The following is a 23,047-nucleotide window of genomic DNA, read 5'->3' on the forward strand; positions in this document are numbered from 1 at the left end:
TTGGCTTAAAACAACAGGAATTTATTCTCTCACAGTTCTAGAGGCTAGCAATCCAAAATCAAGGTGTTGGCAGGGCTGTGCTCCCTCCAAAGGCTCTGATGAGAATCTTCCCTTGCCTCTTCCAGCTTCTGTTGGTTCCAGCCAAGTGTTCTTTAGTTTGTGGCTGCATGACTCCAATCTCTGCCTCTGTCTTCACAGGGCCTTTTCCTCTGTCTCTCTGTATCTTCTCGTCTGTCTTTTACAAAGGACATTTGTCATTGGACTTAGGGCTCACCCAGCTAATCCAGGAAGAATTCATCTTGAGATTCTTAATTATATCTGCAAAGATCCTTTTGCCAAATATGTAAAAACATTCATAGGTTTCCAGGGGAGGACATGGACGTATCTTTTGGAGGGCCCCTTTCAATCTACTAGATATTATTTTATAAATGAGGAAATGTGGGGTTGAGAAAGATTAAGGGATTCTCTGAAGACAAATTGCTCCCCCTCTACCACACAGCTCTGTCCACTTGAGAAGGGTAGCAGATTTTTTTAAAACCTCACACACTAAAAAGGTCCTGTTAGACTCTTATCAAAGAACAATTGGTTCCTGCTGGCCTTATATTTGCACAACCAGAGGGATCTTCTAGGACCACCTCTAGGAATTCTGGTTTTAGGTGGGCCTTCCAAGCATTATTTTTTTAATTTTTATTTATTTATTTTGAGAGAGAGAGTGTATGAGCAGGGAAGAGGCAGAGAGAGAGGGAGACAGAGAACCCCCAAGCAGGCTCCATGCTATCAGCACAGAACCTGATGTGGGGCTCGAGCCCACAAACACAATATCATGACCCGAGCCAAAATCAAGAGTCAGGCACTCTACCGATAGAGCCACTGAGGTGCCCCAGCATTATTATATTGTATTGCATTACATCAAAAATTATGTCCAACTATCTTAAGGACATTTGATACTGGAGAATTGAAACCCATGGCCTTATTTTAATCAATGAGTTCAACCTGTCTCTGTCCCACTTTGTAACCATTTCCCTGAATAGGAATATAAACTGGCTTGTGTTTCATCCTTTTTATTATTCTCAACTCACCCTCCTGTGCCTATTGTGGAATGCCAGAGTGAGAAGGCTGACACACAGAGAGGGGAACCAATATGAAGTCCAGATCATAAACACCTGTATAGAAGATTTAATATCTCCCCTGAGGAGGAGTCTGTCAGGCTTTTTCATAGTTCAGCTCAGAGACGGTTCTGCTGTTGTGGAGCTGGCCTCATAGGGGTTCTTCACCAACTTGGCACACCGAAAAATCATCACAATTAGAAACAGAAACAGAAGAACAACAAAGGCGATGGCAAAGCCTTTGTCTACATCAATACTGCTGGACAGGCTCGAATCATCCATGGGAACACACACTTCTTTACCCTTGTAGAGCAGTAGCTACCTCCTCAGGGATCTTCAGGTTTGTCATATTCCTAGACAAAAGAGGATAAAACAAGTTGATTGGTTTGTATATGTATGTGTGTGTTTTCTTAATAACATGTCAAAACCAAAGGAGATTTGAAAAAAAAAAAAGCAAGGCTTATTTAAGAAGCACTTATGAAATTGATAAAGTTAGTATGGGTGATGTTCAAAATATATACACATAAAAGCATAAAACCTCTGGAAAAATACTCCAAGGCAAAACATGAGCAAACATGTATAGCTCAGAAATCAACTAGAGCTTCCTTGCCTGGTAAGATCCAGGGAAAGTTACCTTGAACAGCCCAATTCTGTGTTACATCCAAATCTTTCTCTAAGATTTTTTTTTTCTTCCAAATTCTAAGAGTACATATTGTAACTAATTTGTTCTGGAGTCTTAACTTACTGGGTATGAACATAAAATTATTTTATTTTTTCTAATTACTATGTTTAACTGTGCTGTCATTCCCATTGTTTTTATATGTTTCTTTATTTTGAGAGAGAGAGAGAGAGTGTGTGTGTGAGAGAGAGCAGGAGATTGGCAGAAAGAGAGAGGGAGAGAGCTAATCCCAAGCAGGATCTCGTTGACCCACAGAGACTGACGTGGGGCTTGATTCCATGAGCTGTGAGATCATGACCTGACCCACAATCAAGAGTCGGATGTTTAACTGACTGACCCACCCAGGTGCCCCTGTCATTCCCATCTTTTAATGAAAAATGAAGTACATCCCAGAAGGGATCAATTTTGGTTATTAAAACTTAGTCCACTTGGGGCGCCTGGGTGGCTCAGTCGGTTGAGCGGCCGACTTCGGCTCAGGTCATGATTTCGCGGTCCGTGGGTTCGAGCCCCGTGTCAGGCTCTGTGCTGACAGCTCGGAGCCTGGAGCCTGTTTCAGATTCTGTGTCTCCCTCTCTCTGACCCTCCCCTGTTCATGCTCTGTCTCTCTCCGTCTCAAAAATAAATAAACGTTAAAAAAAAATTAAAAAAAAAAAAACTTAGTCCACCAAATCAACACTGAAAGGAAGAAAAGCAGAAAACTCCCACTTCCCGATTTCAAAACTCACTGTAAAGTTACCATTATTAAGACAGTGTGGCACTAGCCCAAGGATAGACATATAGTTAGGTGGGATAGATTTGGAAGTCTAGAAATAAACTCATATATCCATTGTCAACCGATTTTTGACAAGGATGCCAACACCATTCAGTGAGGAAAGAAACATTGTGCTGGGACAACGGGACAGCCACATGCAAAAGTATGAAGTTGAACCCTTACTTCACACCATATATAAAAACTACCTCAAAATAGATCAAAGACCTAACTCTGCAAAGCTCTTAAAAGAAAACAAAAGAGTAGATCTTCATAACCTTGGATTTGGCAAAGAATTTTTAGCTATTACATCAAAAGCACAAGCAACAGCAGAGAAAAATAGGTAAGTTGGAATTTGTCAAAATTTAAGACTTTTTCAAGTGTCTGTCAACAGATGAATGGATAAAGATGTGGTGTATATATGTATATAAAATGGGATTTTACTCAGCCACAGAAAGGATGAGACCTCGCTGTTTATGACAACATGGGTGGACCTAGAGGGTATTATTCCAAGTGAAATAAGTCAGACAAAGACAAACAATGTATGATTCGTTATGTGTGGGCTCTAAAAAAAAAAACAAACAAAAAACCCCCAAAAAACAACCTAAAAAACAAAGAATTAAACAAATAAAAAGCAGAAATATATCCATAAATATAGAGAACAAACTAATGGTTACCAGAGGGGAGGGATGTGAGGTATGGGCAAAATGGATGAAGGGGAGTGGGAAGTACAGGCTTCTAATTATGGAATGACTAAGTCATAAGGATAAAAGGGACAACATAGGGAGTATAATCAGTGGTATTGTAATAGCATTTATGGTGACAGGTGGTAGCTATACTTGTGGTTAGCAAAGCACTAGCATATAAATTTGTCAAATCACTAACCGTTGTATACCTGAAATTAATGTAACATTGTAACATTGTGTATCAACTATACTTCAGTTAAAAAAAAGAAAAACATTTAGGGGCACCTGGGGAGCTCAGTCACTTGAGCGACCAACTCTTGGTTTTGGCTTGACTCATATCATGCTCTCATGGTTGATGAGATTGAGCCCCAAGTCTGGCTCTGCGCTGACAATGCAGAGCCTGCTGGGGATTCTCTCTCCCTCCCTCTCTGCCCCTCCCCAACTCATGCTGTCTTTCTCTCAAAATAAATAAAGAGATTTGAAAAAAAAATGTTTAAAACTTCTGTTCTTCAAAGGACACTATCAAGAACGTGAAAAGACAACCCAAAGAATGGGTGAAAATATTTGCAAGTCATATATCCGATAAGGGACTTCTATCTAGAATATATAAAGAATTCTTATAACTAAATAAAGGGAATACAAATAACCTAATTAAAAATTGGGCACGGGGGGCTCCTGGGTGGCTTAGTCAGTTAAGTGTCCGACTCTTGGTTTCGGGTCAGTTCATGATCTCACAGTTCGTGAGTTTGAGCCCTGTGCTGACAGCACAGAGCCTGCTTGGGATTCTCTCTTTCCCTCTCTCTCTGCCCCTCCCCTGCTTGCACTCTCTCTCTCTCTCTTTCTCCCTCTCTCAAAATAAATAAACTTTTTAAAAAACTGGGCAAAGGATCTGAGTAGACATTTCTCTAAGGGAGTTATACAAATGGCCAATAAGCAGATGAAAAGATGCTGAACATCACTCATCATGGGGAGTTATCAATCAACAGGCATAAAATTGTAGTTAAGCAAGATGAACCAGCTCTAGAGATCTGCTGTACGACATTGTACCAGTAGTAATGATAATGTATCGCACACTAAAAAATTTGTTAAGAGGGTAAATCCCGTTATGTGCTCTTACTATGATAAAATGAAAGAAAGAAGTTGGCTGAAGCAGGCTGTAGCAACAGAAAAGAAGGCAGAATTGGGGCACCTGGGTGGCTCAGTCAGTTGAGCGTCCAACTCGGGTCACAATCGCATGATTTGTGAAATGGAGCCCCTCGATGGGGCTGACAGGGTAGAGCCCACCCTGGATTCTCTCTCAGCTCCTACCCTGCAGGCGTGCATGCACTCTGTCTCTCTCTCTGTCTCTCTCTCAAAATAAATAAATAAACTTAAAAAAAACTTTAAAATAAAAGAAGGCAGAATTGAAATTGATCAAGGAGAATTTTTTTTTTCCTGAGGGCCAGATAATGACCCCATAGATAGGGACCAACCCCGGGCATCATTCGAAAGAGGATCTAGCCTGAAAGGGATTCCTGCTGGAAGGAAGTTACCTTAACAGAAAGTGGTTGGAGGTAGACTTGGATTCAGTGCTGTAAAGCCAGTGGAGGGACATTGATTCTAAGGGATCTGCAGTTAGATAACCCTAGTGAGGGAACTTCTGAGTAACCCATGAGAAGTACATCATAAAGAAAGAACCCTGAACATCCTCCAAGCCTAGAGAGAAAGAAAATGCAAACAGATTTGTTTTGAAAAAAAAAAAAATGGTTTAGTGAATCTTTTGGGAACACAGAGAGAATGCTTGTTTCATAAAAGATTAGTTTGGGACAGCTGGGAGCTAAGCAGCTCTGGGAAACAATATCAGTAATTGTCTTCACGATGGGCAGAATTGTACCTTTGGCAGAGAATTGTAAGGAAGTGGTTTTGAGACTGAGGATAAAAGATGGGGCGCCTGGGTGGCTCAGTCTGAGTGTCCAACTCTTGGTTTCTGCTCAGGTCATGATCTCATGGTTATGTGAGTTCAAACCCCACACTGACAGCGTGGAGCCTGCTTGGGATTCTCTCTCTCTTTCTCTCTCTGCCCCTCCCCCACCTCAAAATAAACTTAGAGAAAATGCTTATAAAAAAAAAGACTGGGGATAAGAGAAAAACTAGTCTGGGGCTCCTCCTGGCAGCTGGAAATGTGGGAAAATTTGTAGATATTTGTATTCCCCTTAATATCTCATGTACATATATATCACATTATTGATTTCCTCACCTTTCTACAGTGCTTTTCAGAGCAGGGTCATGTGGAACTCTTGTGTTCCACATTTCAGTAGCTTCTTACTCCCTACATCTATTAATATCCTTTTGGGCCTACTTCCAAAATTATCTCTCAAGTCAACTCCTTCTTCCTTCCTTCCTTTCTTTCTTTCTTTCTTTCTTTCTTTCTTTCTTTCTTTCTTTCTTTCTTTCTCAATTCCCTTTATTCCCATGGTCATCACTGTACTCTAGGTCATCAAATACCAGACTCCTGCAAATACTCTCAGAATTCCTGAAAATACTTGTGTTCCCTTCCAAACCACAAAGTGGTCTTTAATAAATGGAAATCCATCAGTCTTCTGATTAAAATCTGTCACCAGCTGCCTACAGTCTTCAAACTTTTTAATGGGGTTCCAAGGCTCTCCATAATTTGATCTAACGTTGTTTCTTGCCACTCTCTCCTTCGTACTTTGTGACCCAGAAATGCTGGACTTCTCACAGTTCCGTGACTTTTGCATGATCCTCCTTTGCCTCTAAGCCTTGTCATTAATATTCTCTTTGTATTATTTCCATCCTTCTATATTCAACTTTTAGGCTTTAGATTAAATGTTAATTTTCCAGGGAGATATTCTAGTAATATTCACTATGGTTTACTACGATTACTTCAGAGTCTGTCTTCTGTGACAAAATAGTAATCCGACCTGAAAGTAGGATTTGTTTGTTTTTTATACTAAAAGTTTGGGATATATTGGCTATTCAATAAATATCTGTTCAATGAGTGGATGTAGCACTACACTCTGCTAAAGTGGGCATGTAAAAAATGCTGAACAAATGAATGACTTTGAGAACGTGGCATTGAGTTAAGACAGGAAAAGACTATTGGTGATCTCAAAGAAAATAGTGTCAGCAGAGTGGTAAAGAAGTAATCCAGCCTTCGGTGGATTAAGCAGGAAAGGGCAGTGAGGAAATGAAGACACTAAGATTTTACATCATTTATGAGGAGTTCAACTGGGAAAGAAAGAAGAGAAGTAGAATAGCTAAAAGCCTACTGTAGAATCAGGCAAAGGATTCCTTTTCAAAGACGGAATGAAAAGGTATCAGGTAGGATGCATTTGGTTGCAAGTGACAAAAAGTTCACGTGAGTGATATTAAACAATACATGGAATTTATTAACTTATGAGGCTGAAGTCCAGAGTAAAGTTAACTTTAGTTATGGTTGGATCCAGAGATTCAAGGTGTTACCAGGGTTCTGCCTTGATATGTCTATTATATTTCACAGTCCCACCTTTCTTCTATGTTGAGTTTATACACAGGCTGATTTCCTATAGTAGAAAGAATGGCCCCAATAAATCCAGACCTCTTATATTCCCTCTTCACATTCTCTCTTCCTCCCCAAGTCCAGAGGAAGAAAGAATACTTTTATATCACTCAAGATTCTTTGTTGCAAGCAACAGAAACAATGTCCCTCACCTGAGCAAAAAAAAGTATTTATTGCAAGGAAGAGGCTAGTCAGCTTCCAGAATGAAGTAGAATTGGTCTTATAAAATAGGCAGAAATCAGGGGCGCCTGGGTGGCTCAGTCGGTGTCCGACTTTGGCTCAGGTCATGATCTCACAGTCTGTGAGTTCGAGCCCTGCGTCGGGCTCTATGCTGACAGTTCAGAGCCTGGAGCCTGCTTCTGATTCTGTGTCTCCCTCTCTCTCTGCCCCTCCCCCATTCATGCTCTGTCTCTCTCTGTGTCAGCAATAAATAAACATAAAAATTAAAAAAAAAACAGGCAGAAACGAAGGGAGACGAGGCATTGGGAACCAACCACAGTCATGTTCAGCACAGGAGAAGTCTGGTTAGGGCACTGCTGGCACTGGATGATTTTGTTGGGCACCGCGGCTACCATCATTGGATACGCCCACTTCTGCCCTGCCTGAATTATAAATTGTGTCATCTTTGTGTCACTCAACATTCCAGTCCCTGGCGCCTATGCAAGGATGACACACAAATTCATGAAGCCTTCCATCCCCCCCCCCTTTTTTCTTTTCCTTTATTTGAGAGAGAGGGAGAGAGAGAGAGAGACAGAGAGAGAGACAGAGAGAGAGAACGTGTGAGTGGGGAGAGGGGAAGTAGGAGAGAAGGAGGGAATGTTAAACAGGCTCCACGCTCAGCATGGAGCCCGACATGGGGCTTGATCCCACCACCCTGGGATCATGACCTGAGCTGAAATCAAGAGTTGAATACTCAACTGACTAAGCCACCCAGGGAATGCCCTGAAGCATTCCATATTTTTAAGTAACTGGAATTTAAATAAAAACTTGGGAGGAAAAACAATCATAATGAGTCTTGAAAGTCAACATAAAGAATTCGAATTTTCTTTTCCAGGCATGGGGGAACCATTGAAGGATTTAGAACAGATAAGTGAGAGCAGGGGCCATATCTTACTGTACCTCCCACTGACCCTAACTGGAATGTAAGCTCTAAGCCTTAGTCTGTGTCCCATTAGTGACATAGCTTCAGTGCCTATGGCAGGGCTGGCACATTGTAGCTGTTTAGTATACCTACATAAATGAATTAGTATCTGTATCAGTGCCGGGAATATTGGGCATATACAATTCATGCTTGTTGAAGGAAGGAAGGTAAATCATCAAAGCCATGCTCTAAAAAGATAGCTGGCAACAATATATAAAAGATATTGGAGACAGCAAATAGACACCATAGGGTGGAAAACAATTAGAAGGAGTTGTAACAGTCTTTTTTTTTTTTAATGTTTATTTATTTTTTTGAGACAGAGAGAGACAGAGCATGAACAGGGGAGGGTCAGAGATAGAGGGAGACACAGAATCTGAAACAGGCTCCAGGCTCTGAGCTGTCAGCACAGAGCCTGACGCGGGGCTCGAACTCACAGACCGCGAGATCATGACCTGAGCCGAAGTCGGCCGCTTAACTGACTGAGCCACCCAGGCGCCCCAGGAGTTGTAACAGTCTTAGCAAGAGGCAAGAAAAGTATAAACTAGGATAACATAGTAACAAAAAGGAAGGAATGGATGAGAAAGGATTTGACATGACTTATACATTAGATGAACATATGGGAGGAAGAAGTGATAAAGATGACCTGGGGTTTGACTTTGGATGGCTGAAAGAAAAATGCTGCCATTAATAGAACAATTTATTTTAGGAATTAGCAGATATTCAAAGGGAATATGATGAGTTCAGTTTGGAGTAGGTTGAATTTAAAGGCACTGGTGTGATATGCTCAAGAGGCAGAAATGTGGGACTGAAGTTTAGGAGTAAAGAAGAGCAAGATCTTTAGAGCTGAGTCACCCAGATGCAGGGTAGTTGAAATCATAGAAGTAGATGAGATGGCCAAAGGAGAATTTGAAACAAGGGAATGTCTGCTTCTACGGTGGAGGAAAGAGAGCTAGAAACCACAGATGGAATAGTTATAGTAGGAACACCTGAAGAATGGAGAGTCATGAAATTGAAGCGATGAGATAATTCAAGGAGGTGTGTTACCAAGAGCCTCAAATATTGCAGAGGGATGGAAAACGTTCAGCATTTGGAAATTGGAAAACATAAAATCATCTCTGATTTTCCTCCTTATCTCATTGAATCTGAATTTCTGAGCTTTTTTTATTTTTGTTTTTTTCAATGTTTATTTATTTTGGGAGAGAGAGAGACACACACAGAATCTGAAGCAGGCTCCAGGCTCTGAGCTGTCAGCACAGAGCCCGATGGGGAGCTCAAACTCATGAACCGTGAGATCATGACCTGAGCCAAAGTCAGACGCTCAACCGACTGAGCCACCCAGGCGCCCCTTGAATTTCTGAACTTTGAATCAAAGGTCTCTAGTTCACTTATTCAAACTTCTCACTCACAGATGCTAAATTCCAATAAGCTAATTTTGATCCTGTTAGGCTGATACCTTTCCTCCCTCCACCTCAAAAAGTAAAATACAGGGGCACCTGGGTGGCTCAGTCAGTTAAGCGGCCGACTTTGGCTCAGGTCATGATATCGCGGTTCGTGAGTTCGAGCCCCGCGTCAGGCTCTGTGCTGACAGCTCAGAGCCTGGAGCCTGTTTCAGATTCTGTATCTCCCTCTCTCTGACCCTCCCCTGTTCATGCCCTGTCCCTCCCTGTCTCAAAAATAAATTAAAAAAAAAAAGTTAAAAAAATTAAAAAAAAAAGTAAAATACATTCTTATTAAAAAAGGAAAAGGAAAGAAAAAGGCTGATGTTGTTTTGGTTCCAAGTATGCCATGCATGCTCTTGGCTCTTATTTTCATATTCAGGGATCATATCTAGGTTTTATAAGGCCTGAAGTTTATACAAGTTGGACGTTTCTCTTTAAAAAAAAAAAAAAAGCAAGATTTTGAATACAAAATTATGTAAAAAGTTTTTTAGAATGCAAAAAAAAAAAATTCACAAATTATTGCAGCCTTGGATATTCAGTTTCCTTTCCTCTAAGACCTCTTAGGCAGGGGTGCCTGGGTGGGTTGAGCATCAGACTTTTGATTTCAGCTCAGGTCGTGATCCCAATATTGTGGAATTGAGCCCTGTGTCAAGCTCTGTACTGAGCATGGGTCCTGCTTGAGATTCTCTCTCTATCCCTCTGCCCATTTCTCCAGCTTGTGGATGCTCCTCTCTCTTGAAAAGAAAAAGAAAAATTCTTTAAGACCTTTTAGGTAAAGTCACTTTTCTTGGCAGATAAATCCAAAACCTTTTTTCCATGTCCTAGAATTTTTAAAGTGGTTCTTAAGGTTCCTGTTTTATTTGAGATGAGCAGCAGAAATGCTCAGGACTAGAATAGGGAAAAGGAGATAGGGCAGGAATCTATCGGTTTATGTAAAGTTTGGTACTGCTAAAGTAGGACACACAACAACAGCAGTTACAAATCTGTATCGGATGTTAGTTCCACTTTCACTTGATACTTCCCCGAAAGATTAATCCCTTCTTCCTTTCCTATGTTGCCTTCTCAAATCACTTCATTTCCCCCATCTGTTGCCCTGTATTTCTTAAAGATAAATATACAAAAACCAAAACAAGACGACAACAAAAACAACCTAAAAAGACCCAGCTTTTCTGTCCGGGCCATAAGTTTACTCTAAAGGGAGAGGTGATGATGAAGAAATACAATAATGACGCTCTCCTACTATAATCCCTAAAATCAAAGACATCCTCTAGACAATAGGACCCACAGGGGTTCCCCAAGCTTGTTTCAAAACAACACTGTACCTTGTAAAGTTTCACTTTTGCGTAAAAGCCCTTTACTTTTCCCTCAGTCATTTCCCTAGTACTTCCCAAGTTTGCGGAGAAGCTCTACAAAACTCAGAAGGATTGTTGTAATTATTCCCATAAAAACTTCACTAGAAAGACAATACAGATAGTTATTTACCTCTTGAGAGAGTGATAGCCAAGGCTGGCTGTTGGCAGGGCAGTCTCTTCTTGCTCAAGCACATCTCTTGGCAGCCTCTCCCCTTTTTATCAACGCCCTCTTGCGAAAGGAGAGTGATTGGTAGCTCTGTCCCTTCCCCACTCCCACGCTGAACTCAGAAGCTTCATGAATAGTTCAACTAAAACATGATCAAGTTTCAGACACTCCCATAGTGAGTGAGAAAATGATCCACTAGATTAAATTGGAGCCCAGTTCAGTAGAAGAATATTTCCACAACTCTCCAAGGGCTGGGGCAGCCAAGGTTAATAGCTCAAGTAATACCTTGTAAGTGGATCACATGGGTGGTAGAAGATGGGTCAGGAGCCAGCTTTTTGGTCTCTGCAACGGTTCTCTGGATTAACGGTGACATGTGGGACATTGTTAGAAATGCAAATTCTTGGACCCTCATCCATGCCTTAATGAATCAGAAACTTTAACCAGCCCTTCTAGGGGGACTGTAATGTATGCTCAAGTTTGGGAACTATTTACCAACAAGATCAGTTGAAACTCAAAAATTTGCTTTTTCTCAAAAAGAATTTACTTAGAACATTTGAATCAGAAAAGTCTAAACTATTTTACTTAGTATTAGGTATTACATGTGTTCATATATAGCGAAATTTACTATTTCCTCTAAGGTTTTATTTGGTTCATCAAAAAACTTTTAGGGGTGCCTGGGTGGCTCAGTCGGTTAAGACTCTAACTCTTGGTTTCAGCTCAGATCATGATCTCCTGGTACCTGCGTGGGGCTCGGCGTGACAGAGCAGAGCCTGCTTGGGATTCTCCGTCTCCCTGTGTCTCTGCCCCTCCCCAACTTGTGCTGTCTCGGTCTCTCTCTCTCAAAAACAACAACAAAAAAAAAAACAAACAAAAAAACGTTTATAGGGTGTATGTATGTGTGTGCATGCACGCTCCCGTGCAAACTTGTCTATCTGTATTTACATATGCTTATAAATATACAGAATATTTCTGGAGAGAATTATTCTGGGGCTTCAAGATGAGAAATTGGGTGGTTTATATTGTACCATGTACATATTATCTACTCAAAAAATTGTTTTGAGTATTAGATAAATTTTCAAAATATTATCAACCTTTAGAAAAGTAACTCTTCTGGAAGAGGTGCTATATTTAATAAATTTTACTGAATCCCAATAATGTGTCACTCATTTGCTAGATGCTGGGGACAGAATGGAGAATGAGGTATGGTCCCAGCTCTCACTTTTATTTTTCCAAATAATATGTAGCAATTTAAATTCTAAATGTAGCAATTAAAAATATTTTCAGTTTCCAAATTCTAAATGTAGCAATTTAAAAATATTTGGTGGGGGGAATCTGGGTGGTTTAGTCGGTTCAGAGTCAGACTTTAGCTCAGGTCACCATCTCAAAATTTGTGAGTTCGAGTCCCGCATCAGGCTCTGTGCTGACAGCTCAGAGCTGGGAGCCTGCTTTGGATTCTTTGTCTCCCTCTCTCTCTCTGTCCTTCTCCCACTTGCACTCTTGTCTCTCTCTCTCTCTCTCAAAAATAAATAAACATTTAAAAATATTATTGAAGAAAATAATCTGTCACTAATTCTTGGAGGAAAATAAAATAAAATAATTTTCTGTTTCCAAATTTCTCTTGCCCCTGACCATACAATCACAAATTGTGTGGGAGAGGTGTTTTCAGGGTAGGAAAACTAAAGTCTGAAACAAAACCAGGCTTTGCTGCTCATTATGATAGCTACCATTGTTTAGTGATGGACCTTAAAACAAAATTGCTGCATATTTCTGTTTTTTTTTATAATTATAGATGTCCTTCAAACATTACAGAAATATGTACCAAAAGATAGAAATCTCCTATTAATCCTATGCTCCAGAGACAAACTATTAATAGTTCGGTGGATTTTTCCAGCTTTAATTTCTATATTTATTATAATTATTATCATTTACAAGATAATGTTCATTTTATGCTTTTTTCCCCATTTAATAATATACCTTGGACATCTTTCTATTTTAATACATTTAGATCGACTTAATTCATTTTAATGGCTGCTAAGTATGTAGGTACTCCATTACATACATATCCCTGATTTTTTTTCACTATTAGTGGGCATTTGGGTTGTTTCAGATTTCTTTTTTTTTAAATTATTTTTACACTTATTTATTTTTGAGAGACAGAGCACAAGTGGGGGAGGGGCAGAGAGAGAGGGAGACAGAATTCAAAGCAGGTTCCAGGTTCTGAGCTGTCAGCACAGAGCCCGGCAAGGGGCTCGAACTCACAAACCGTGAGATCATGACCTGAGCCAAAGTCGGTTGCTCAACCAACTGAGCCACCCAGGAGCCCCTCAAATTTCTTAGCAACATTGCAATGGGTATCCTTGCACATATTTTTCTGAGCACTTGTGGAAATGTTTTTGTGAGATAAATTCCTCAAAATGGTAAAAATATAAATGCTAGGTTGTAGGATATAAATATTTAGAATACTAACAGGTATTGCCAAGTCACACACTAAAAAGGTTATTGTAATATACAAAATAGGTATGAAAGTGTTTATTTTTCCAGTGTCACCAATATAGGTTACTTTCAATCTTTGAAATATTCGTCCAGCTAACAGGCAAAAACAACATCTCAGTTTTTAAAAACTTGCATTTCTCTGGGGCGCCTGGATGGCTCAGTCAGTTAAGCATTTGACTTTGGCTCAGGTTATGATCTCGTGGTTTGTGGGTTTGAGCCCTGTGTTGGGGTCTGCACTGAGAGCTCAGAGCCTGGAGCCTGCTTTGGATTCTGTGTCTCCCTTTCTCTCTGCCCTTCCCCTGCTTGTCCTCTCATTCTCTCTCACTCAGAAATAAAACAACAACAATAAAACAAAAACATAAAAAAAAAAACCCTTGCAGTTCCCTCATTAGTATGGTATTTGAATTTTTGTTTGTACATCACTTTCAGATATCCTGTACCTATCCTTTCTCTTCTTGTCATTGGGCTATTCCTCTCTTATTCATTGATTTAAAGGTTATATATATACATATACACACACATACTGACAATATATTTTTACTTTTGTGATATATGTTCTCAGTTTCTGTCCTTTGACACTCCCACTCCCTCACATTTGAAGGTGCTATCAACATCAGCTTCCAGAATTTAACCTCTCTGCTCAGCCCCATAACCTCTCCTAGCTTCTCTTGTTTCCCTGACCAGTCTCACCTCCTTCTGCAGCTCTAGAATCTCCCACCCCCAAGATACTGACCTAATTTGTCAACCTGTTCTCTAATCCTGGGTAAATTCCTCAGTTTGCTTCTGATATTGGCAGACCAAGTAGTAACATTGCTCTGTAGTTTCATGAACATTATGCTTTCTGACTTTAGGGTCTCAGAGAAGTAGAACATCATTTTATGTATACATTCTTAGTCATACACTTCCCCAAATTACCCACAGCTCTGTAGCTAGAACCAACAGCATTTCTACCTTTTGTTCTCAGCAGAAGTTTGACCTATTAACTCTTTGAGCATCAAAGCCACTGCGTATGAGTCAACACCTCTCTTTCTTCCACTTCAAAATGTTTACACATTTTCAGGAAAATGTGCCTTGGTTTTTTGAGAATAATATGTCCATATGTGGCCTAACCTATCTGCTGGTCTCCTCCAGCACCAGGTCTTACTTGTTTTCTCAGGCATATATATTTTCTTCATCTTTAATTTGCAACGCTTTTCACAAGCTCAGTCTGTAGACATACTTTTCTATTTGTACTCTACGTACCCATCCCAGCTACCATCTGATTACTTTGCCTTCGTTGCCTTTCTTTCTTTCTTTCTCTTTCTTTCTTTCTTTCTTTCTTTCTTTCTTTCTTTCTTTCTCTTTCCTTCTTTCCACCCTTCCTTCCTTCTTTCCTTCCTTCCTTCCTTCCTCCCTTCCTTCAAGTTTTTATTTATTTGGAGAGATGGAGAGAGTGTGCACACGCATAGAGGAGGGGCAGAGAGAGAGGGAGAGAGAGAGAGAGAATCCCAAATAGGTTCAATACAGTCAGCACAGAGTCCAGAGCCCAGAGTGGGGCTGGAACCCACGAACCGTGAGATCATGACCTGAGCCAAAATCAAGAGTTGGATGCTTAACCAACTGAGCCACCCAGGTGCCCCTTCATTGCCATATTTCTTAGTGTTTTTTTTTTAAATGTTTATTTTTGAGAAAGTGTGAGTGGAAGAAGGGCAGAGAGAGAGGGAGACAGAGGATTAGAAACAGGCTCCGTGCTGACAGCAGCTTGGACTCACAAATGGTGAGACCATGACCTGAGCCCAAGTCAGATGCCCAATCGACTGAGTCACGAGGTGCCCCCATATTTCTTGAAAAGGTGTGGTATGCCAGCTATCTGACTACGTTTACTCACTTTCTGTACACTCTCAGTCACTCAACTATGGTTTCTGCTGCATCTACTCTCCTTAGATTTGCTCCTCCTCATCTCTGAACACGTGATGCTATTGCCCAAAATCTTTTATCTCGAAATTCCTTTTGCTTCCATTGCTTCTTCCAGATTGCCTCTTCCTTCTTCCATCATCTGAAACAGGCATTTCTCTCTTTCTTTCTTTTTTTTCTTTCTATCCTTTAATTTCCAAAGCATGGTCATTCACGTTTGACTGCATAAATGGTGCATAAATATTCTCTTACAGTAGGCCAGGACATCTATGGTATCCCAATTATACAAAAACAGATGCAAAATAGTGTTAAACTTCCTTGTCTGAAATTATAAGACTAAGTGGGTGTGCATATATTTTTCAAATTTTTTAATGTTTACTTATTTTTGACAAAGAAAGACAGAGCATGAATGGGGGGGGAGGGGAAGGGCGCAGAGAGACAGGGAGACATAGAATCCAAAGCAGGCTCCAGGCTCTGAGCTGTCAGCACAGAGCCTGACGTGGGGCTCAAACTCACGGACCATGAGATCATGACCTGAGCCGAAGTTGGATGCTTAACTGACTGAGCCACCCAGGTGCCCTTTATTCCCATCCCATCCTTTCAGCTGAACTTTATTGATTACTCTTTGGCCTCCTTATGTTCCCCTATCTTGTGAAAGGCATCAATTATCCAGTCAGTCAAGCCAAATCTCCTTCCCATCCCCCTACCTCTAGTCATCAAGTGCTGAAAAGACATCTTCCTAAAATTTTCTGGAATGGATCTCTTCTCCATGAGAGTTCTCTTTGGCAAGTCCATTTCTTCATAACTCTGACATGTGAGATTTTCATTGCTCTGCCACAGTTTTCTCTTTAGTCCACAGTGACAGCTCCAAGTCTGTTTGCTTTTGTAGTTCTTGTATTATGGTCGTAGTCTTAAGGACAGTGGCACAAACACAGCTCTTAGTCTCTTTCTGCCCAACAGCTAATGGCTTAAAGCATGCATGCAAAGTTTGATACTGAGACTTTATTGCTAATGATTCCATTAAGAGTGTAACTGGATTTTTCTTGCTTGCTGACTCAGAATGATTAGTCTTGATTTCATATTCTGGTCTGTACTGAATGTAATCTGGATCAGAGTTAGCTTTCTGGAACATCAGTTTCATCTTGTTGACCTCTGCCTCCATCTTGAATAGTTGACATTCCTCAGACTGAAACAGGCATTTCTTGAGGCATTTTTTTGTGTCCTTTTGCCTCTCTCTTTTAACTAAGGTGCTAGCATTCTATGAAACCACAGTGTCTTGCAGTTGGTGAAGTTTACATCTAGGTCCCAACCTCTCCTTTGGGCAGATGCCCTATGATTTCATATGCTTAATAAGCATTTTTACCTGGCTGTCCTACCAACCAATCCAACAAATAAATATGAACAGAACAAACCTGAACTTCCAGTTAGCCCCTATCTCTGTTATTGATATTATCCCAAATCCTTCTTTTGACGTCACAGCTTCCTTTCATTCCATTCACGTACAGTTCCATGGCAACCCTTTTTGATTATTTGTCAAAACGGTACTTGTGGCAATCATTGTCTTTTCAGTTTCATTGACCTGTGTCAGAACCTTGTAATTGCTGTCCTGGGTTTCTGCAGTAGCTACTTACCTAAGTGGATTTTCTGCCTGTAGTCTTCACCCCCCCCCCCCCAAAAAAAACCTGGATCAGTGTTCCTTAAAATTTTAACCTCCAGGAGTAGGGTTTCTGGATGAAAGATGAATGTTTAAAAACACATAAATATGTCCTATGCGACATTTGGAACATACTTTTACCAAAAAAAGTCACTTGTGGGGCATCTGGGTGGCTCAGTCAGTTAAGCATCGGACTTTGGCTCAGGTCATGATTTTGTGAGTTTGAGCCCCGCATGGAGCTCTGTGCTGACAGCTCGGAGCCTGGAGCCTGCTTTGGATTCTGTGTCTCCCTCGCTCTCTGCCCCTCTCCTGCTCCCACTCTGTCTCTCTTCTCTCTCTCAAAAATAAATAAAGTTAAAAAAAATTTTTTTAAGTCATTTGTCATTTATCTGAAGTTTAAATTGACTAGGCAACCTGTATTTTTATTTGCTAAATCTGTTAACTATATCTGGAGACACTAAAACTGGTGCATCCGCAGATCACCATTTTAAATAATTAAAAAAACTGCCTTGCCATCATTATCAAGGTAACAAAACAACTTGTAATAGGTAAAAAATTAATAGTAGCAATAGTAACTTTAATATTGGTAAGCTGAAAACATGTGCAATAGGTCATTTTTTAAACAAATTTTTAACAGTGTTGATTTTTGAGAGAGAGAAAGAGAGAGCATGTGTGCAAGCATGCGAGCGTGAGCAGGGAGAGGCAGAGAGAGAGGGAGACACAGGATCCAAAGCGAGTTCTGGGCTCTGAGCTGTCAGCACAGAGCCCGATGTGGGGCCTGAACTTGTGAACTGTGAGGTCATGACCTGAGCCAAAGTCAGACACCTAACCAACAGAGCCACCCAGGTGCCCCAGTTATTTCTTAATCAACTTCTTAATTTTCATTTCTACTAGAATTAGAAAATCTGAACTCACAGTGGGTTGTCAGATATTGCAATGAGTGGGGCTATCATCAGGTCATTCTGAATGAATGGTTTTTTACCTAACATGGACTTTGTATGATGTAGAGTTTCTTTTTAATTTTTTTAATGTTCATTCATTTTGAGAGAGAAAGAGAGCCAGACAGAGCATGAGTGGGGGAGTGGTCAAGAGAGAGGAAGACACAGAATCCAAAGCAGGCTCTAGGATCTGAGGTGTCAGCACAGAGCCCAAAGTGGGGTTCAAAGTCAGGAACCGTGAGATCATGACCTGAGCCAGTCGGTTGCTTAACCAAGGTGCCCTGATGTAGGGTTTCTAACTGAAGGGCATGTGTAGAAGGGCATACAGCATACAGCAACCTCAAAAGTGGAATGTTTCAATTTGGGAGAGAGCAGGAGTTGTATTTAGTTGTATGGGTTACATTCAGCTTTGAAAAGTTTTTCTCCCCCCATTCAGTTGTGACATTTTGATGTGGTTAAAACATGTTCAATAATGTGTCATTCATTTTTTTTTTCTCCAGTGAAGAAATAAAATTATCATATATTGGGAAATCATAAACTCTTGGTGGTCAAGGCATTTGCACAACTGTCTGGTTTTCTTACAAAATCCTGATACTTAGTTCTTAAGATTAAAAGTCATGGCATTTTTAACTTGAAGTCATAAATTCAAGTTAGTGAAAATACTGAAAACGGTGCTCAGATAAATCTACTTGGAAAAAATGCTTTTTGTTAGTATTATCTGTATAGTAGAAAAGGGATATTCTACTCCAGCCCTTGTGACAGCATCTTCGCCATTACTTGCCCCTTTCTTTACTGCAGAAAAAAGTCTTCTAACATTTACCCATTTCTTTTCAAAGATTATGCTCATTGGATGCTATTTTACTATATTTACAGTTTTTACTAATTTGTTCTATACTTAAGCAGGCTCAGGAGAACTACTCCTTGGCTACCAACTGTTCCCTGAATAAAACAGAAAGTGGACTGACATTTTCTTTTTTGTAGAAATAATGGCCTTCCCTCACCCAAGGCTACAACTCTATCAGTGTTGATCCCAGGATATTTTTTCAGACTTTCTCACACCTCACAAAATAATTCTTTTTATTTTATTTTATTTTATTTTATTTTATTTTATTTTATTTATTTACTATTTTAATGTCTATTTATTTTTGAGAGAGACAGAGACAGAACGCGACTGGATTGGGGCAGAGGGAGAGGGAGGCACAGAATCTGAAGCAGGCTCCAGGCTCCGAGCTGTCAGCACAGAGCCTGACGCAGGGCTCAAACTCATGAGCTGTGAGATCATGACCTGAGCCAAAGTCGGATGCTCAACCAACTAAGCCACCCGGGCGCCCCCAAAATAATTCCTTGTTAAATGAAAGTTTTTCTAAATGAAAAGGTCTTTTTCTGCAACTTCAATTTTTTTTCTTTTTTACTGTGTCAGTGTTTTTATTTCTCTTAGCATTCTCCAGACCTACATATAAGCTTTTTATCTTTCAAAATATTACAAAAAAATTCAGTGGAAAGTAAGAGTTTCTCCCATTTAGACTTCAATTTGTTGCCCTGGAACTAAGTATAGGTAATGGTTTTCTGTGCATCCTTTCAAAAGTTTTCTTTTTTCTTATCTTTACTATGACATATATCGTACTATAGCAATGTATAAAATATATATGATTTTTATTTCATTTTTAAACAAATTTTTATTTATTTTTTAATTCCAGTATAGTTAACATACAGTGTTATTTCAGGTGTTCAATACAGTAATTCAACAATTCTATACATTACTCAGTGATCATCAGAGGAAGTGTACTCATTATCTCCTTCACCTATTTCACTTCTCTCCCCCCCACCCCAACACTTTTGGCAACCACCAGTTTGTCCTTTATATTTTAAGAGTCTCTTTTTTTCTTTGTTCATTTGTTTTGTTTCTTAAATTCCACATATGAGTGAAATCATATGGTATTTGTCTTTGACTGACTTACTTCACTTAGCATTTTATTCCCTGGATCCACCCATGTTGTTGCAAATAGTAAGATTTCATTCTTTTTTATGGTAATATTCCATTGTATACCACATCTTTATCCATTCATAGGTCCATGGACACTTGAATTGCTTCCATATCTTGGCTACTGCAAATAATGCTGCAGTAAACACACAGGTGCATATGTCTTTTAGAATTAGTGTAACTTTAATTTTGAATAATAATCCTAACAGGAAGTTTCTGGGCATTTTTCCTTATGTACTGCATATATGCTGTGAAATGGTTCATATTATGTACATTGGTTGTGTCCACTGTTAGCAAGTACAGGGCTAATATTGCCCTTTCATGCTCTATACCATGATTCTGTGTGGTATTGGATTAGGGATTTTTGCCAATAGCTTGTTAAACTTTCTCTAAGCAAAACATTTGTTGTTAACTTTTTTTAATTTTATTTTTTATTTTTTTAAATTTACATCCAAATTAGTTAGAATGTAGTGCAACAATTATTTGAGGAGTAGATTCCTTAGTGCCCCTTACCCATTTAGCCCATCCCCCCTCCCACAACCCGTCCAGTAATCCTCAGTTTGTTCTCCATATTTATGAGTCTCTTCTGTTTTGTCCCCCTCCCTGTTTTTATATTATTTTTGTTTCCCTTCCCTTATGTTCATCTGTTTTGTCTCTTAAAGTCCTCATATGAGTGAAGTCTTATGATTTTTGTCTTTCTCTGACTAATTTCACTTAGCATAATACCCTCTAGTTCCATCCACGTAGTTGCAAATGGCAAGATTTCATTCTTTTTGATTGCCGAGTAATACTCCATTGTGTGTGTGTGTGTGTGTGTGTGTGTGTGTGTGAGTGTGTGTGTGTATAAATATATATATATGTATATATATATATATATATATATATGTATGTATATACATACCACATTTTCTTTATCCATTCATCCATCGATGGACATTTGGGCTCTTTCCATACTGTGGCTATTGTTGATAGTGCTGCCGTAAACATGGGGTGCATGTGTCCCTTAGAAACTGCACACCTATATCCCGTGTATAAATTCCTAGTAGTGCAATTGCTGGGTCGTAGGGTAGTTCTATTTTTAGTTTTTTGAGGAGCCTCCATACTGTTTTCCAGCATGACTGCACCAGCTTGCATTCCCATGTTGTTAACTTTGTAGCTAGTTGTACAAGCATTGCTGAAACAAAATGACTTTTGCCATTTTTAAAGCAGGGGTGTAACTTGATCTTTTTTATCCACAAATTCATCTATTTCATACTGGAAAACATTATTTTGCATTCATTCTGGAAAAATACATTTTACATGGCAAAGAGGTCATTGTATTTGGTTCAAATATGACTTGTAAGCTTTGATGGCTTTTTGAGTCACTGACAAAAGTTCCTAACAGCCAAAATGTAGCAGACAATAGACAAATGGATTGCTGGCCCAATAAAATCTAGTTTTTAGTTATTCATAGTTGTACTTTCTATTTACATTTTTATTTATTCATTTATATATTGCTGCTTGGATGAACTTACCACATGAAAAGGCACAAAACTTACAGTCTATATCTAAACTGCAGACTTTTAAAAAATGTTTATTTATTTATTTATTTATTTATTTATTTGTTTGTTTATTTATTTAAAGAGCTTGTGTGTGCATAGGGAAGGAGTAGAGAGGGAGAGAGGGAGAGAGAGAATCCCAAGCAGTATCCGTGCTGTCAGCATAGAACCCAAAACCAGGCTCGGTCTCATCAACCAAGAGATCATGACCTGAGCCAAAATCAAGGGTTGGCTGCTTAAATGTTGAGCCACCCAAGTGCCCCCTAAACTGCGATCTTGTTTAATAGCTGGCTATCTTTACTAGATAATTTTGATTCTGGTTTTTTTTTTTTTTAATGTTTATTTATTTTTGAGAGAGAAAGAAAATAGAGTGTGAGCTGAGGAGGGGCAGAGAGGGAGACACAGAATCCAAAGGAGGCTCCAGGCTCTGAGCTGTCAGCACAGAGCTCAATGTGGGGCTCCCACTCAGGAACCTTGGGGTTTGAACTCAGGAACTTTGAGGTCATGACCTGAGCCTAAGTCAGACACTTAACTAACTGAGCCACCCAGATGCCCCTAGCTTTACTACACAATTTTGAATTGAAATACTGTACTTGTGACTTTTTTTTTTATCACTACTTCTTATGTTTCAATATACTTCTTTTGAGTGGATGATTTTTCTTTTACGATGAATTGGAAATACAACACAATAAAATAGCAACAAAGAAAAAATTAATTTAACAAATGTAAACAATAATATACAAATTATGTTAAGCTACCTCAGCTAAGATAAACTGTGCTGTTAACTAAACGAGAGAAATGGATCAATGTAATCCTTGTATTACATATATAACCTATAAGAATGCAAAGATGCTCAATAGCATGACGGAGTTTCTGTTAAAATTCGAATTAAATTTATATTAAACAATTTGTGAAAGATATGTAAGGTGAGCTAAAACTGTAGTGCTAAAACATGTCCCTGGAGTCAAACTTCTCCAGTTTGCCTCGCACACCATTACTTACTAGTTGGTTATCACTTGCTTAATCTCTTTGCTTCTGTTTCCTTATCTGCAAAATGGAAATAATAATAGAATCTACATCACTGTGTTGTGAGGATCGAATGAGTAAATACACATAAAACAGTTTGGACAGCTTCTGGAGCGAATGCTCAATGCTTTCCGATTATTAAAAAAATTTGTTCAGTCCTCATCTTAGCACTTCTCTACTAAAATCCCATCAGTATGTCCCTAAGTTTGACCAAAGGAAGTCATCCCACTCACTTCTGCATACATTGCCTTCCGTTTTCGCGGTAGGTATCTATCTCCCTTACCAGATCTTAAATGCCCAGATCCTTTTACACTACCAGTTCCATAGCAAGCACTCAAAAATTAGTTATTGAACTTTTTCCACCAGGGAAAAGATCCTTAAAGGAGAAAAAAAAAACAACAACTCTAGAAAGGATTACAAATCACTGGGTAAAGTTCAAGCATTAGAGAATCTAAAGAAGATTTTCAAAACCAATCGTCTGCACAGCGGTCAGCCCAGCGAAACCACCACTTAGCGAAGCTTTTTAGAAATTGTTTTTCACTGACGTCACTTGATTACGGACCTCTGACGCACAGGAGGCGGGATTAGAGAGACAGCTGCACTTCTTTTTCAGGGCCCCTCCTCCAATGGACAGGCAGGCACAGTGGCCGGCCCTACCTCTTGGCGTTT

General features: G+C 39.5%; 2 protein-coding genes across 6 annotated transcripts; both read right to left on the bottom strand.

Moving 5' to 3' along the window:
- Window positions 1–23,001, bottom strand: CTXND2 (cortexin domain containing 2). 5 transcript variants are annotated; one of them, XR_008417475.1, is made up of 3 exons: window positions 10,820–10,959; window positions 1,164–1,459; window positions 1–235 (listed from the first exon to the last, which is right to left on the bottom strand). XR_008417475.1 is itself a non-coding variant. In XM_053889943.1 (3 exons), the coding sequence occupies exon 3, from the start codon at window positions 1,386–1,388 to the stop codon at window positions 1,221–1,223; it is 168 nt and encodes a 55-aa protein (XP_053745918.1). In that variant the 5' UTR covers window positions 1,389–1,459; window positions 4,752–4,914; window positions 10,820–10,962; the 3' UTR covers window positions 1–1,220. The 5 variants fall into 5 exon arrangements, 3 of the variants coding, with proteins under 3 accessions (XP_053745918.1, XP_053745919.1, XP_053745916.1); XR_008417481.1 differs by having other exon boundaries at window positions 1–231; window positions 10,820–10,958; XM_053889943.1 differs by adding an exon at window positions 4,752–4,914 and having other exon boundaries at window positions 1–1,459; window positions 10,820–10,962.
- Window positions 16,065–16,403, bottom strand: LOC109257025 (spindle and kinetochore-associated protein 2-like). Its single transcript, XM_019432861.1, has one exon. It carries the CDS (start codon window positions 16,401–16,403, stop codon window positions 16,065–16,067), a length of 339 nt encoding a protein of 112 aa, XP_019288406.1.
- Window positions 23,002–23,047: the final 46 nt, after the last annotated feature.

Source organism: Panthera pardus, unplaced genomic scaffold (assembly GCF_024362965.1).
Source record: "Panthera pardus isolate Hobbes unplaced genomic scaffold, ASM2436296v1 HiC_scaffold_11, whole genome shotgun sequence".
Lineage (NCBI taxonomy): Eukaryota > Metazoa > Chordata > Mammalia > Carnivora > Felidae > Panthera > Panthera pardus.